Raw genomic sequence first — 13,418 nt, 5'->3', positions numbered from 1 at the left:
CTAGTAAAAAAGACAGATTCTCCTCTGTAGGCCTGGGGTGACGCATGAGAGTCTGCATTTCTGGTAAGCACTCAGGTTTTACCATCACACTTTAAAGGGCAAGGGTCCAGCCATGATTCTCAGACTCCAGCACCAATAAGAAGCATGTGGAAGACTTGTTCAACCATAGCTTCTGGATCCAACACCCCCACATCCTGAGATTCTACAGGTCAGAGGGTGGCGTCTGATAATCTTCATTACCACCAAGCTCCCAGGCAGTGTCTACTGTAGCCAGCCCACAGATCTGACCTTGAGTTAACACTAGATCCAGGCATTGCCTCACTCATATTTGAGATCCCATAACAGGCAAGGGGGCTTCCCAGATGGCACTAGTGGTAAAGAACCCACCTGCCAACGCAGGAGACATAAGAGATGTGGGTTCCATCCCTTGGTGCAAAGGTAACCCACTCCAGTATTCTTACCTGGAGAATCCCCATGGACAGAGGAGCCTGGTGGGCTACAGTCCATAGGGTGACAACAGTCAGACACAACTGAAGCAACTTAGCACGCACAACAGGCAAGGGAAGAGGGCATTTGGTAGACGTGTGAGAAGTGAGATGGAAGGGAATGAATGAATACCAGCATGCAGCAACCATGAATTAGAGCTCTCAGAGCAGATAGAGGAGTCAGTGGGTGCCTATGTGTACGTGTGACGGTCTGCAATTTAGATTGGAGGGACAAAGACAGGATCATACTCACCGTCTTCATTCCTCCCTGAGTCCCCGCCTAGCAGTGAGCCAGCACCCAGTGCTTGTAGGTACTATTTCAGGGAACTGCCACCGTCTGGTTAGCAACCCTTGGCATCCGCCTTCGTGGGCTTAGTGGCCATGCTCTGAACAGGAACCTCCCCCAGAGGCCCCTGTATTCAGGTAGGTTGTGGAGGGGAGGAAAGAGCCTGGGAAGAGATACAGTGCTCCCCCTTTGTTCATAGCCTCTCACATCCTGCCTCCCAGTGTCTGCTTCCTGCTGAGCAGCTGCCTGAGGCAGAAGAACTACAGAGAGGGGCTGATCCCTTCCCTGGGTCACTGTTGCCTAGCCCTACCCAGGGAGGCCAGGTGGAGGGGCTGTCTCCTGGTTTCACTGCAGAGAATCCAGCTCCCCAGTGGATGTTTTCTTACAAAACTGCTGCGAGTTTCCTTGTTTCTAAGAACCGACAGCAGGAAGAGACAGCACTTTTTTTCTGGTAGATGTCATCAGGCCTGGATGAGCTCAACCATCTCGTGGCCATGAGCAGTGCTGACCCGTGTGTGTTGGAAAGATGGAAGTGCCCTGGATCCTGGATAAACTGCAGAGCTGTTGCTAATGTGCTCTCTGGGTATCCTGACTCTAAATTTCTTGCAATTTAGCCATTCAGAGATGCTTACTGTGGGACTCCTGGCAGTCCAGTGTTTAAGACTCCGCCCTCCCCATGCAGGAGGCACAGGTTCCATCCCTGGTGAGGGAACTAAGATCCCACATGCTGCAGACCATGGCCAAAAAATGCTTCTTGAGCACCTGCTGTTTGGGGCTATGGCAGTGAACAAAAGAGGGAATATTCCAGCTCTCAGGAAGCTGTCATTACATTGAGAGAAACCGGACAATAACTACATATTAAATATATGTAACCCAGGAAGTAATAAGTAAATATGGGAAGAGGGTCATTGATTTCTAAGGTGGGAGAAGAGGAGATTCAATTTAATAAGATGGTTAGAGAATACCTCCTGAGAAAGTAATGCACGCATGTAGAAATGAAGGAGGTGAGGGAGCAGGCCTTCCAGGCATGTCGGGGAGGGGCATCTTGGCAGAGGAAACAGCACATGTAAAGGCCCTGAGGTGGAAAGGTACCTGGTGTGTTCAGGGGCATCCTGGGAGCCAGTGTGGCTGGAACAGAGTGAGTGAAGGAGAAACTAACAGATGAAGTCAGAGACGGGAGGAGGGCAGGTGGTGAACTGCCTTGCAGGCCAATATAAGGACTTGGAAGAGGTATGCTTGACCTGAAGTAACTCTTGAAGAATCATGCCAGCTGTTGTTTTGGAAAGAGACAGTGGTCTTGGTGGTTTGACCAAACTGGGGCCAGTGGGTGAAGCAAGAAGGGATTGAAGTCTTTGTGTGTTGAAAATGGAGTCAGCAGATTCTGCAAAAAGATCACAGGTCAGGTTCCAAAGAGTAGATTCAAGTGTTACTCCAATGTTTTGGTAGGTTCCATAGGAAGAATGGAGCTGCCATTTACCTCTAGGTGTGGATGACAGTACAATAAAATTTGGAGAGAAGATCAGGAATTCTATTTGAAAAGCTTTTGAGAAAACCAGGTGGAGACATTGAGCAGAGTGCTGGGTATGAGCCTAGATTTGAGGGAGCTGGGCAGGCTGGAGATGTACATTTGGGCCTCTTCAGAGTGGATATGACGTTTTCAGCCGTGAGAGAGCATAGAGCCATCAAAGGTGTGACTGCAGATTGGGAGGAGCGGGGCTCAAGGACCATGGCCTGGTGCTTGCCAAGGAAAGAAGCTGGAAGACTGAGCAAAAACCAGCAGTGGGAACTGACAAGGGGCTGCTGTGAAATGAGGGAAAAGCCAGGAGACTGGGATCCTGCACACACAGGATGAAGAGTATCATCCTTGAGGCGAAGAGTATCAAGAAGAGGGAGCTACAATGGTGTCAAATGTGCTGAGCTGTCAGGTCCAGTACAGCCTGAGATCTGACCATTGGATTTAGCCACATGAAGGTCACTGATGACCCTGACAAAATCACCGGGGGCTAGAGGAGAGCAGGTTCTAGAAACTGGAGTGAAGTGGAACTGGATGCAGATAAAGACAGCTCTTTTGAGTACTGCAAAGAGCTGTGCAGGAATGAATCAGTAATTAGATGAACTTCCCTGGTGGTCCAGTGGCTGAGACTATTTGCTCCCAATGCAGAAGGCCCTGGTTCGATCCCTGGCCAGTGAACTAGATTACATATGCCACAACTTACAGATCCTGCAATGAAGTTCCTATGTGCCACAACTGTGAATCAGCACAGCTGAATAAGTAAAATATTTTTAAAAAGAAATGAATCATAATTAGAATTGAAAGTGGAATCAAGGGAGACTTTGCTTGCTAACTTGTTTGTTTCTTTACTTATTTGTTTCAGATCAAATAAGAGCATGTGTGTATACTGATGGGAATAATCTGGCAGACAGAAAAAAAACTGGTGATAAAGGAGAAGATGACTAGAATGATGTCCTCGTGCTGGTGAGAGAGGATCCTGGGCAACATGGATGAGATGAACTTGGAGCATGGAGAATGCATCCTCGTGGCAGGAGGGAAGCAGGTAGAAGGGTCAGGGAAGGGTGGATGGGAAGAAGGGAGGTGGGATGTGTTAACAGTCTCTTCTGAGCCTTCTGTTCTCTCGCTGACTTGGGGAACAAGGTCATCAGCTAAGACTGAAGATGATGGAGGTGGTGCTGGAGGTTCAAGGAAAAGGCAGAAAGTGTGAGATAATGTCTAAGGGGGGAATGCCGTTGGTGGGCATGAGGGACCCTTGGCATGTGGCCGACAGTAATTTAGGGGTTCCCAGTCGGTACTGCTGTGTGGTTCCCTCCAGCCGTGTTCAACTTCATGGTGCCGGTGGGATTCAGATCTAATCAGGACCGGGTTTGTGCCAGGTGGGCACAACCAGATCAGAAAAGAGTGACGGCGTTGAGGATGTGTGTACAGGAGGGACCGTAATGATGGCCCCTGGACTGTAAGGTGATGGAAGTAGGAGCATGAGGAGGCTGAGGATCAGAAGAAATTGAAATGTCACTGGTTGCACTGGGGTCAAAGAACCACTGGAGCTGAGATGCTAGAGGTGGTGAGAAGTAAAGGTGAACAGGAGGTGAGGGGCTGAGATGCTGAGACCTGAGACAAAAAGGACACAGATGTTGTTGACGGTAAAATCCCAGGATTAGGGAGGGTCACAGGAATGAGTGGCTAAGGATGGGGGAAGACAGGACCATCAGAGGACAGGAGTTCAAGGAACCCCCGGGTGAGGGAGCTAGAGGAAGCCTGTGCTTTTGGTAGAAGATAAATATGGCTTCAGAGCCCTTCCTCTCGGTACTCACCAGCTTTTACAATGTGACTTTATTTCTTCCCCTGAAAAGGCAGATTCTGTTTCCTGACTGCCTTGTCTGTGGCTTGGCTCCGTGACTTGCTGTGAGTGATAGACTGCAGCACAGGTGATCCTCTGTGGCCTCAGAGGCGTTTCCTTAAGATGCTTTACAGGGTCTTCTCTTGCCTGAGACTGTTGTGCATAAAGCCAGCCTGGCAGACTGGAAGACGAGAGCCACGTGGAAAACTGAGGCGGTCCAGTCAGCAAGCAGCGCCCACCATCAGTCGTGGGAGTGAGGCTATGTGGGAACACCCGCCTAACTCACAGAATCACAGAACAATCTCCTTGTGAGTTTAAGCCCCAAAGTTTTGAGGTTGTTTATTAGGCTGTGAAAAAAGAGATGCACGTGAAAAGTGAAATCAAGGATTATTACAAGAGAGCATTAGAGAGTGGTACCCAAACTGAGGTAAACATCCAAGGTTTCTTTTTAGAAAGTTATAGTTTCTGTTTATTTACTTATTGGCCGTGCTGGGTCTTCATTGCTGGTCGAGCTTTCCCTTGTGGCAAGTGGGGGCTGCTCTCTTGTTGCCGTGCCTGGGCTTCTCATTGCGATGACCTTGCTCGTTCCAGAGCACAGGCTTCTGGGCATGTGGGCTCAGTAGCTGGGGTTCCCAGGGTCTACAGCACAAGATCAATAGTTGTAGCACACAGGCTTAGTTACTGCGTGGCATGTGGGATCCTCCTGGACCAGGGATTGAACTCATGTCCCCTGCATTGGCAGGCAGATTCCTATCCAGTGGGCCACCAGGGAAGCCCAGAAAATGATGACTTCTATTCTTTTTCATTTTTGAGCTATTTTAAATGGTGCCTTGCTGTTTATTGTCCAAATGTCCAACCTATACAATAAAGTGTGACTAAGGGAAACTCTACCACCCCCACCACCCCCCTCCAAAATCTTAAAACTCTCAGCTCCAGCACCTGCCTGTCACGAATGACTTCCTCCCGTAGAGAGTAGGAAGGCTTCATGGAGGGAGTGTCTCTTGGGTGATCCGGGCAGGATGAGAGAGATCTGCATGAACGTGTCCAACAGCCTCTTTGACTTTGGAACCTGACCCAGCACAAGGGGGCAGCTGAGCAGAGCAGAGGGACTACTGGACCTTTCCCTGTGGTTTGTCAGGTTAGGGGGTGTAGAATTCTGGGTGGAGGGCCAAGGGAGTCTATGTTGTGAGAAAGGGTGGTGGAAAGAGAGCCTGGGGAAGGAAATTAAAGAGGAATGGAGTGGGAGGGTGGGGGAAGAGACGGGGTGATGGGGAGGTGACAGAGGGCTACTGCCTAGGAGCCACTTGTGTGCCGCAAAGGCCCTTCTGTCCATCTGTGAGACACTCGCCCATTGGGCTTTGGTGTCTGAATGTGACCTGGGACCAGAAGCAACCTCCTTGGCTCTGCAGAGAGAGAGTGCGTCCCAGGATTAGACAACAGAGAGTGCTCCAAGGTCATGACGACCTCTTAGAAGTTAACTTGCTGGTGCAGCATTTGAATCTGAAGGCATGCCTCATTGACAGGCTGCAGGCTTCCTGCAGCCAAGGTCACACAGAGCATAAGCTTTCTAGGATGTTGACATTGCGACGGGAAGGAGAAGCAGAGACAGGACTGGGTCCGAATCAGTTGTCAGGGATGAGACGCAAAAAGGAAATCTGAGATCAAAGAGGAGGGGCCCGACAGCCGACAGCCATCCAACAGACCTGGACTCTCTCCAGGCGGGAGACTCTGTGTCATAGAGCCGCTCCCTGGGGCTTGTGGGGCAGACTGGAGAGCAGAGAGGGGCGGTGAGCAGTTGCTGGCACAGGCACATGGGGGTGCCAAAAAGAAGTGACCTCCTGCCCTTCTAGGGCTGGTAGGGCCAGACTGTTTTGAGGACCCAGAACCCCAGATTTCCTGTTTAAATCCTTTTATTTGCAATCTTTAAAAAAAAGAAGAGGAAGACTACTTACTGAGGGCAAGAACTAGATTGCCTCAGAAGCTCCAGAAACATTCATTGCCACCCACCTCGCCCTGCTCAACTCCACCCAGCCCCACCACCCAATCCCCTTAAAGCAGAGCTGCCCGAGGAGAAGTACAGCTGAGTGAGCAGGAAAAAACCTTAGCGTGAACTTGGCATTCAGGAACTGGACACCCAGCAGTACAAGAAAGAGGATCTTTGTCCCCTTCTTGTTGTTCTGAAAACCTGAGACCCGGAGTTCTATCTCCATCATCACACAGGAAGCTGAGAACTTCTGACTCACTCAGGACCTTGCCCTCGAATTCATAAAGCATCTAAAAGCTTCAGAAACAAACACTTCGTGGACACAGTCCCCTGAAGCCAGAGTAAGTGGAACTTGTCTCTTCGGTCTTGTCAGTTACTTTTGAAGGTACTGTTGTTTGCACATGACCAGATTGGACTGTAGTTCTCCTGTTGCAGGACATGACTTGTTTATCAGTCTGTCTCCTCAGAGTTGGGGAGTTCTTTGAGGGCCAGTCAAATGCCTAAGTAACCCAGCAGTGCATCTGAAAGACAGTGCTTTGTATAGCAATACTGAGGATGGATGGATTTATATGAGTGCTCAGATGTAAAATAGGGTGTTCTTTTTGTTTTGAGCTGATTCTTGTTCTTTCTAAAAACAGGATACTTTCTTGTCTGATTGCTTGTTGATGACTGATTAAAAAGTCAGTCCACTATTAACATACTTTCTGAAGAAAGCTATTCAAGACAAACATGGTATAAGAGGAAATTGCAGCAAAAGGATAATACTAATTAGTAAAAGCTTCGCAGATGCAAAGATGATTTGATACTGAGACAGTTTCTTAAGAAGGCTAGACTCCAGGAGCCCCAAAATCAGGACTGTGTGCTGTCTTTGAAGGAGATAGGCTCTCACCCACCAGAAGGTAGGCAGCTGGCCAGGTGACTGGCCAGCTGTGGGGGGCGGGAGAGGGCAAGGGGCATCCATTCTGTTCTAAAGAAGAGGGAGGTCAGAATTTTGTTCTGAAGATAAATGACATGGGGGCTACTTGGACGTATCTACTTCAGCCTTTCCTCCAGTAGATCTGGAAGGTCCCAGACTTTCAGGATTAGAAATCCCCAGAAGTTTGCACAGCCGACCACCAGGCTCTCTGCCCCTCACTGACCCTTAAGTCCCCACTCTGGCTCCAGGACAACTCTAGGCTATTCAGACTGAAGGACATGGATGCACTGGCAAGTGTTTATCAGCTAATTCTCCCAAGAAAAGTGCCCTGATTCCTAGTGTTGGCTGATTCCCATGTGTAAATAGTCCCATTCTGGTTGACTTTGAGTCACCAGCATGCTAGATGCAGAACAGCTGCACACAGCTGGCTCTGATGAGCCAGAAGAAGCCAGCTCCTGCACCCCACCAGGCCTGGGTGTCTTCCACTACCACAGACAGCCCTTGGTCTGTCCAGGGGCTTCACCAACTCCCAGGATAAAGGATGCTGGCGCTGGATCACTGGGGCAACGGCCTGGGGCAGACGTTAGTAGCAGGCTGCAGACAGACTGGCACGTGGCATGGCATGCTCCTTGGGTGTCGCCTCCAGGGCCTCACTCCAGTTCATCTCTCTTTAGGGACAGCGTGCCCAGGAGCTGTTTCTGGTGCCCAAGAAGTGGGGAAATAGTGATCTGGCTTGAAAGTGGGAGTAGGTGTAAAGGTGACTCTGTTCAGATGGCCCCTGACAGCGCTGACGCGGTTTGCCTCCACTTTTGCCAGAATTCCCCAGAAACTGGGCTCACGGGCTCAGCCTTGCACCCTTTGCTGTCTGTACTGCCTGCTGCTCACACAGTAAGCCTGAGAACACACCCAGAAGTGCTGGCCGCCACACGGAGCTGTCTGCCAGCTGGCAGCGGCAGCAGAAATCAGAAGTTGCCAACGCAGCTTGTTTGGCGACCTGCCACCTTAGGTTTCTCCAGAAAGAGGCTTGGCTGGCCGTACGCAAGCTCAGAGATGGAGGAGAGAGCCGTAGGGGTGAATTTGATGGGAAATGACCTCCCCGCAGCCTGGGGGCCCAGCACCCCCCACCGTCCTGTGCCTTAATCTCTGAAAGCCACTACAGAAATGTGAATTTTGTGAGCAGGAAACATTCTTTAAGTTCTATGGAAGGAGGAGCACTGGACTCTCAAGATGTTAGGTGGAAATTGTGCTGTAAGTAGCACTCACTTTACTGATCAAAGTTTAGGTTAAATCAGTTACACTGATGGCAGCATTTTGGAAATTTCACAGTGCAGTGCAGATGGAAGGGACTGTGCCTCCATCACTGTCAGGCAGCATTCATTTTCCAGGTTAACTACAGGGAGACTTACAGGGAGTGGCGTACATCCTGGTGGCACCAGGCCTCAGAGCAGGGCACCTGAAGGGAAGGAGGTCCCCTAATATTTACTGAGAACCTGATAATTTCCAGGGCAAGGCTCAGACATTGCCTTACATTACCCCTGCAAGGTAAGGATACTTTCCCATGTTACAGATGAGGAACTGAAGTTCAGGGAGGTAGTTTAACTTACATGAGGTCACAGAGCTGGTAGGTTACACAAAAACCTGTGCTCCCTTTGGGGAGGATGGAAAAGATGGAAGGGAGTGCTAAAAAGCAGGGGCTGGGAATTTTCTACAAAGTCAGGCTTTTTGTTTCTTTTTATTTTGAGGCAACCCTGATTTAAAAATATCTAAAGTTTTTTTTTAAAGAGAATTCCGCCCTGTGTCTGGTCACTGTGTGACACTCCATGTCTTGAAGCTATTCTGAGCCTTTCTTCCCCCAGAGCCCCATCTTCTCCTTACCCGGTCACCGAACTCCTCCCGGACTGTTCCTGACTCCTCCTCACGGCTGTCTCAGAGGCCTTCAGAGTACCCGAGTCAGCCCGGGGGATGGGTTGGCCTCCTAGGCTCTCGCTGTGGCAGCACTGTTGGTGATTTTCTCATCGCAGTACATCCTCGGCTCTGGCTACATAATGACAGTGACGTCCCCAGTGTCTGTGATGCCCGAACAAACATTCACGTTGACCTGCCCCCACGGCACTCCATCACCCCTGGCTGAGAATCTGCCAGAAAGATCTGTCGGCCAGTTTCTGACTCTCAGCCAGAACTGTTTTCCTTCCCGGCCTCCTCTGGGGACCCCACAGTGCAGAGTCACTGCTCTGAGACTGGGGAGGAGGGGCAGGGGGTTTCAGGAATGGGCCTGAACACCCGGGTCTGAGCTCCAGCTCTTGCTCTCAGCAGCTTTGTGTCCTGACTGCCCCCGACGTGTGCGCCTTCAGCTCTAAAACGGGGAATGACCATGGTCCCCATTCAAGGGCTGCTTAACGCTGAGTCCAACGCCGAGTCCACGGGAAGCTCTCAGGAAGGCTTGGTCGGGAACATGCGTGAGGCCTCCCCTTGTCCCCCCCGTCTGCGCTCTCCCTCCTCTGGACGTCCCCTTCAGAGCGCTCACTGCCAGAGCACTTGAGTTAGCGATGTGTGCACGCCGTGTTTGTTAGTGTGGTGGACTCCGGGTTGAACCAAGTCCAGAGGACCTGGGTCTCCCTTGCCCCACAGGGCGTGTACACAGTCGGCACTCAGTAAACAGTTGTCCAGGGGTGAAGGCTGTATACTCACTGCCTTGTTTTTGTTGTCCAGAGCCCACTGCCTTTAACAGCAGATACACACAGAAACCTTTCCCTTGACCCGTGGCAGAAGCCAGGATGGAAACTTCAACCACCGCAAAGGACTATGAGATGACCACCGAGTACGACTACGGGGACACGACCCCGTGCCAGAAGGTGCAGGAGCGGGCCTTCGGGGCCCAGCTGCTGCCCCCCTTGTACTCGGTGGTGTTTGTCGTTGGCCTGATCGGCAACATCCTAGTGGTCCTGGTCCTCATGCAGTACAAGAGGCTCAGAAGCATGACCAGCATCTACCTCCTCAACCTGGCCATTTCTGACCTCATCTTCCTCTTCACGCTGCCCTTCTGGATCGACTACAAGGTGAAGGATGACTGGGTTTTCGGTAAGGCCATGTGCAAGTTGCTCTCTGGGTTCTATTTCATGGGCTTGTACAGCGAGATCTTCTTCATCATCCTGCTGACCATCGACAGGTACCTGGCCATCGTCCATGCCGTGTTTGCTCTGCGGGCTCGGACTGTCACCTTTGGTATCGTCACCAGCATTGTCGTCTGGGCCCTGGCCGTCTTGGCGTCTGTCCCCGGCTTGTACTTTTCCACGACCCAGTGGGAGTTCAGCCACTACACCTGCAGTCTTCATTTTCCTCCTGAAAGCTTCACAAGGTGGAAACAGTTCCAGGCTCTGAAACTGAACATCATGGGCCTGGTATTGCCTCTGCTGGTCATGATCGTCTGCTACACAGGGATTATAAAGATTCTGCTCAGAAAACCAAATGAGAAGAAGGCCAAGGCCGTGCGTCTGATTTTTGTCATCATGATCATCTTCTTTCTCTTTTGGACACCCTACAATCTGAGTGTGTTTATTTCTGCTTTCCAAGATTCCCTGTTCACCCGTAAGTGTGAGCAGAGTAGACAGCTGGACCTGGCCATTCAGGTGACGGAGGTGATCGCCTACACTCACTGCTGCGTCAACCCTGTAATCTATGTCTTTGTCGGCGAGAGGTTCCGCAAGTACCTGCGGCAGTTGTTCCATCGGCTGGTGGCTGTGCACCTGGCCAAGTGGCTCCCCTTCCTCTCCACAGACAGGCTGGAGAGGGTCAGCTCCATGTCCCCCTCCACAGGAGAGCATGAACTCTCTGCTGGGTTCTGACTCAGGCCCCTGGAGGCCGATGCAGGGCCCAGCAAGACTGACCTGCCGGGCATGCTGGCTGGGGAGGAGGCAGCTTGGTCTCCCAGCAACTGTCTCACCTGATGTGGAATTCTGACCACATGGGGTTGAGGGAATTCCAATGTGCTCAGGACAAAATCACTGCTGGCATTTGAATTTTCTCCATGAACTACTCTTTTGTGGAAAGGAGATGAATGAATGAAATGGGACATCACAGAAGACTGGGACAAAGGATGACAGAGACGGGCTTAGTCCCAAACAGGAGTTCAGATTTATGAACATTAACATTTGTAAACCAGCCACTGAGCATCCACCACCTTCAGTACTAGTGAACTTGGAAACTGATTTCCATAGCTGCCTCTGCTCTGAACTGAGAGCCAATCATGAGCCTGCGGCCTCCTCCACCCACTCCACCCAACCCCCATGGCACGGTTAGGTTCTTGGAAACCATGAGGAACCTCGAGCTCCTGATGGAAGAACTTGACACCTAGTGGGAAATGGATTTGGGGAACTGCTGTTGGCAGTGGGGCTAAGAAAGCCCTTGGGTAGAATTTTTATAACTACTGAACTAGAAGAATTCAGGCAGCAGGCTAGACATAGACAAAATATATAAGATGCTGTACTTCTGTCTTTCTGAATATTTTTCAAAATCTCCCTTCCCTGTCAGTTGAGGGATGCAGCAGTAATTTCTGACAGCTTTACTGCAGAAATTATTACCAGGCAACAGGAGACAGGGTTGATTTTCTTCCTCTGGACCTCCATCCAGACCTTATAGTTGTATGGATCAGAGTTCTGGCTGCCACCTTGGCCCGATCAGCAGGACAGTGACCTGGTGTGCAAGTGGACAGGGTTTGAGGCTGGCAGGGAGGGCAACGTCTACCAGGACGGGTGGGGACTCTGTCAGTGTAGGAAGTCAAGGACCACTTAACTCAAAGAAATTCATTTACCCTAAAGGTCCTTAACACCTCAGCTCTCGCCTGAAGTGAGACGTGTCTTTATTCCCTTTTCCCTCAGTTGTACATTTCTCTAAAAATAATTTTTCCAATAATATAAATTGTTTACTAGAAAAGCCTAAAAACACAGAGAAAAAAAAACAAATGTCAAAATCATTCATAATCCCCTAGCCAGAAACAGCACTGTACATTCTTTGATGTATCTTCTAGTTTTATCTTTGCTGTGCATGTTTATGTTTATAAGCAAGATGACCTTTGACTGTGGTTGCTCTTCTACTGTTGTTGTTTTTAAGCAGCAGCATGTTGGGATCACTTTCCCAGGCAATAAATCATTTCTTAGCTTCGGCTTTGGGACCTGTGCTGAATTCTGCCGCTGGAATGAACCCTAATTCATTTGCCAGTGTCCTCACGATTGTTTGTGCAAATCAATTCAGTCCGGCAACAGTGACCAAGGACCTGCTTCGTTTAAACTCAGCGCTCTGAGCCCCAGGAGACACGGGTGCAGAAGGGCCGTCTGCCCTCCCTGAGCTGTCGGCACGGTGCAGTGGACAGGTGCATGGACATCAGCCCAGCCCCGGCGGGCAGGGGGACTGCCTCCGAGCCCATGGTGCAGGACAGCAAAGGTGGGGGAGGGCCCCCTCAGTCAGAAAGCACCCTAAGTGAACGGGGATCCTACCTAACACACAGTAACACCACTGAGCGGCCTCTTTCTGGTGGACGCTAGAGTTCGGGGGATTTACCAAATCGCTCTCTCATTCAGGGAGCTACTGTGTTTTCCTGCCATCTTTATGCAAAGAAGGTGGTGTCATGAAGGTGTAGCGAACTTGTGTGTGAGGAGGAAGGGGTCAGTCTGCACTGGGATTATGCTTCCACACAGGAAACGTGGGCGAATACAGGCCTCAGGGGTAAGGTTGGGGTCAGCTCTCCACATGTAACCCTGCCAGCCTTTTCCACAGTCTGAAGAGGAGGTTCAATGGAATTAAGAAACATTTGTCTACTACTTTGGTAAAATAACACTGAATCAAAGTATAATATTTGATCCACTACAGTATCATAATGAGAACTATTTCACAACATCCTCCAATTCAAGTTTTGAAATAATACTTATTTTTAATCTTGTTACAACGGCAATCTATGTTCTTTGTAGAAAACTGGAAACAGGCAAAAAGCCCAAAGAGGAAAATGGAAGCGCCTGTTATTCCACTACTCAAATGCAGCCCCTTAGCATATTAGTAATTTAGTGCATCACCTTCCAGTATTGTTATCTACATGCATGTGTGCATATGTGCGTGCACACACACACATAACCAATCACACTTAGTATTTGTTTTGTGTAAACTCAGTAAAGTTTAACACACAGCAAGCTCAGTAACTGCTGGTTGAATGGATGACTGTTTCATATAAAATAAGGATTAGAGTAGTATATACACTATGAGGCTATTCTGAGGATTAAATGAAATAGAGGAAGGAAAGCGGGGGTGATCTTTCTCCAGCTCCATCAGATGAGAGATCTGACTGCTCCTGCCAGACCCCTCCTTGGTCACTCAGGACACCCCAGCCCTTCCCAACTGCCTGTCTCCC

The 13,418-nt window shown here is 50.0% G+C and overlaps 1 protein-coding gene across 3 annotated transcripts in view; it reads left to right on the top strand.

Moving 5' to 3' along the window:
* LOC110152397 (C-C chemokine receptor type 1) overlaps positions 1 to 12,183 on the top strand; it is a 44,864-nt gene extending 32,681 nt beyond the window's left edge. For 2 of the 3 annotated variants that reach the window (XM_020916145.2, XM_070463318.1), the window contains exons 2-3: positions 3,147 to 3,326; positions 9,734 to 12,183. In XM_020916145.2, coding sequence (XP_020771804.1) covers positions 9,799 to 10,866 — 1,068 coding nt within the window. In that variant the 5' untranslated portion in view covers positions 3,147 to 3,326; positions 9,734 to 9,798 and the 3' untranslated portion in view covers positions 10,867 to 12,183. Of the gene's footprint in view, positions 1 to 3,146; positions 3,327 to 5,413; positions 6,450 to 9,733 lie in introns of those variants that run through there. The other variant, XM_020916146.2, reaches the window with a different exon arrangement.
* Positions 12,184 to 13,418: the final 1,235 nt, after the last annotated feature.

The sequence above is a fragment of the Odocoileus virginianus genome, unplaced genomic scaffold (genome assembly GCF_023699985.2).
Source record: "Odocoileus virginianus isolate 20LAN1187 ecotype Illinois unplaced genomic scaffold, Ovbor_1.2 Unplaced_Contig_2, whole genome shotgun sequence".
NCBI lineage: Eukaryota > Metazoa > Chordata > Mammalia > Artiodactyla > Cervidae > Odocoileus > Odocoileus virginianus.
Note: the sequence above shows the minus strand (reverse complement) of the source record. Positions and strands in the feature narration are given on the sequence as shown.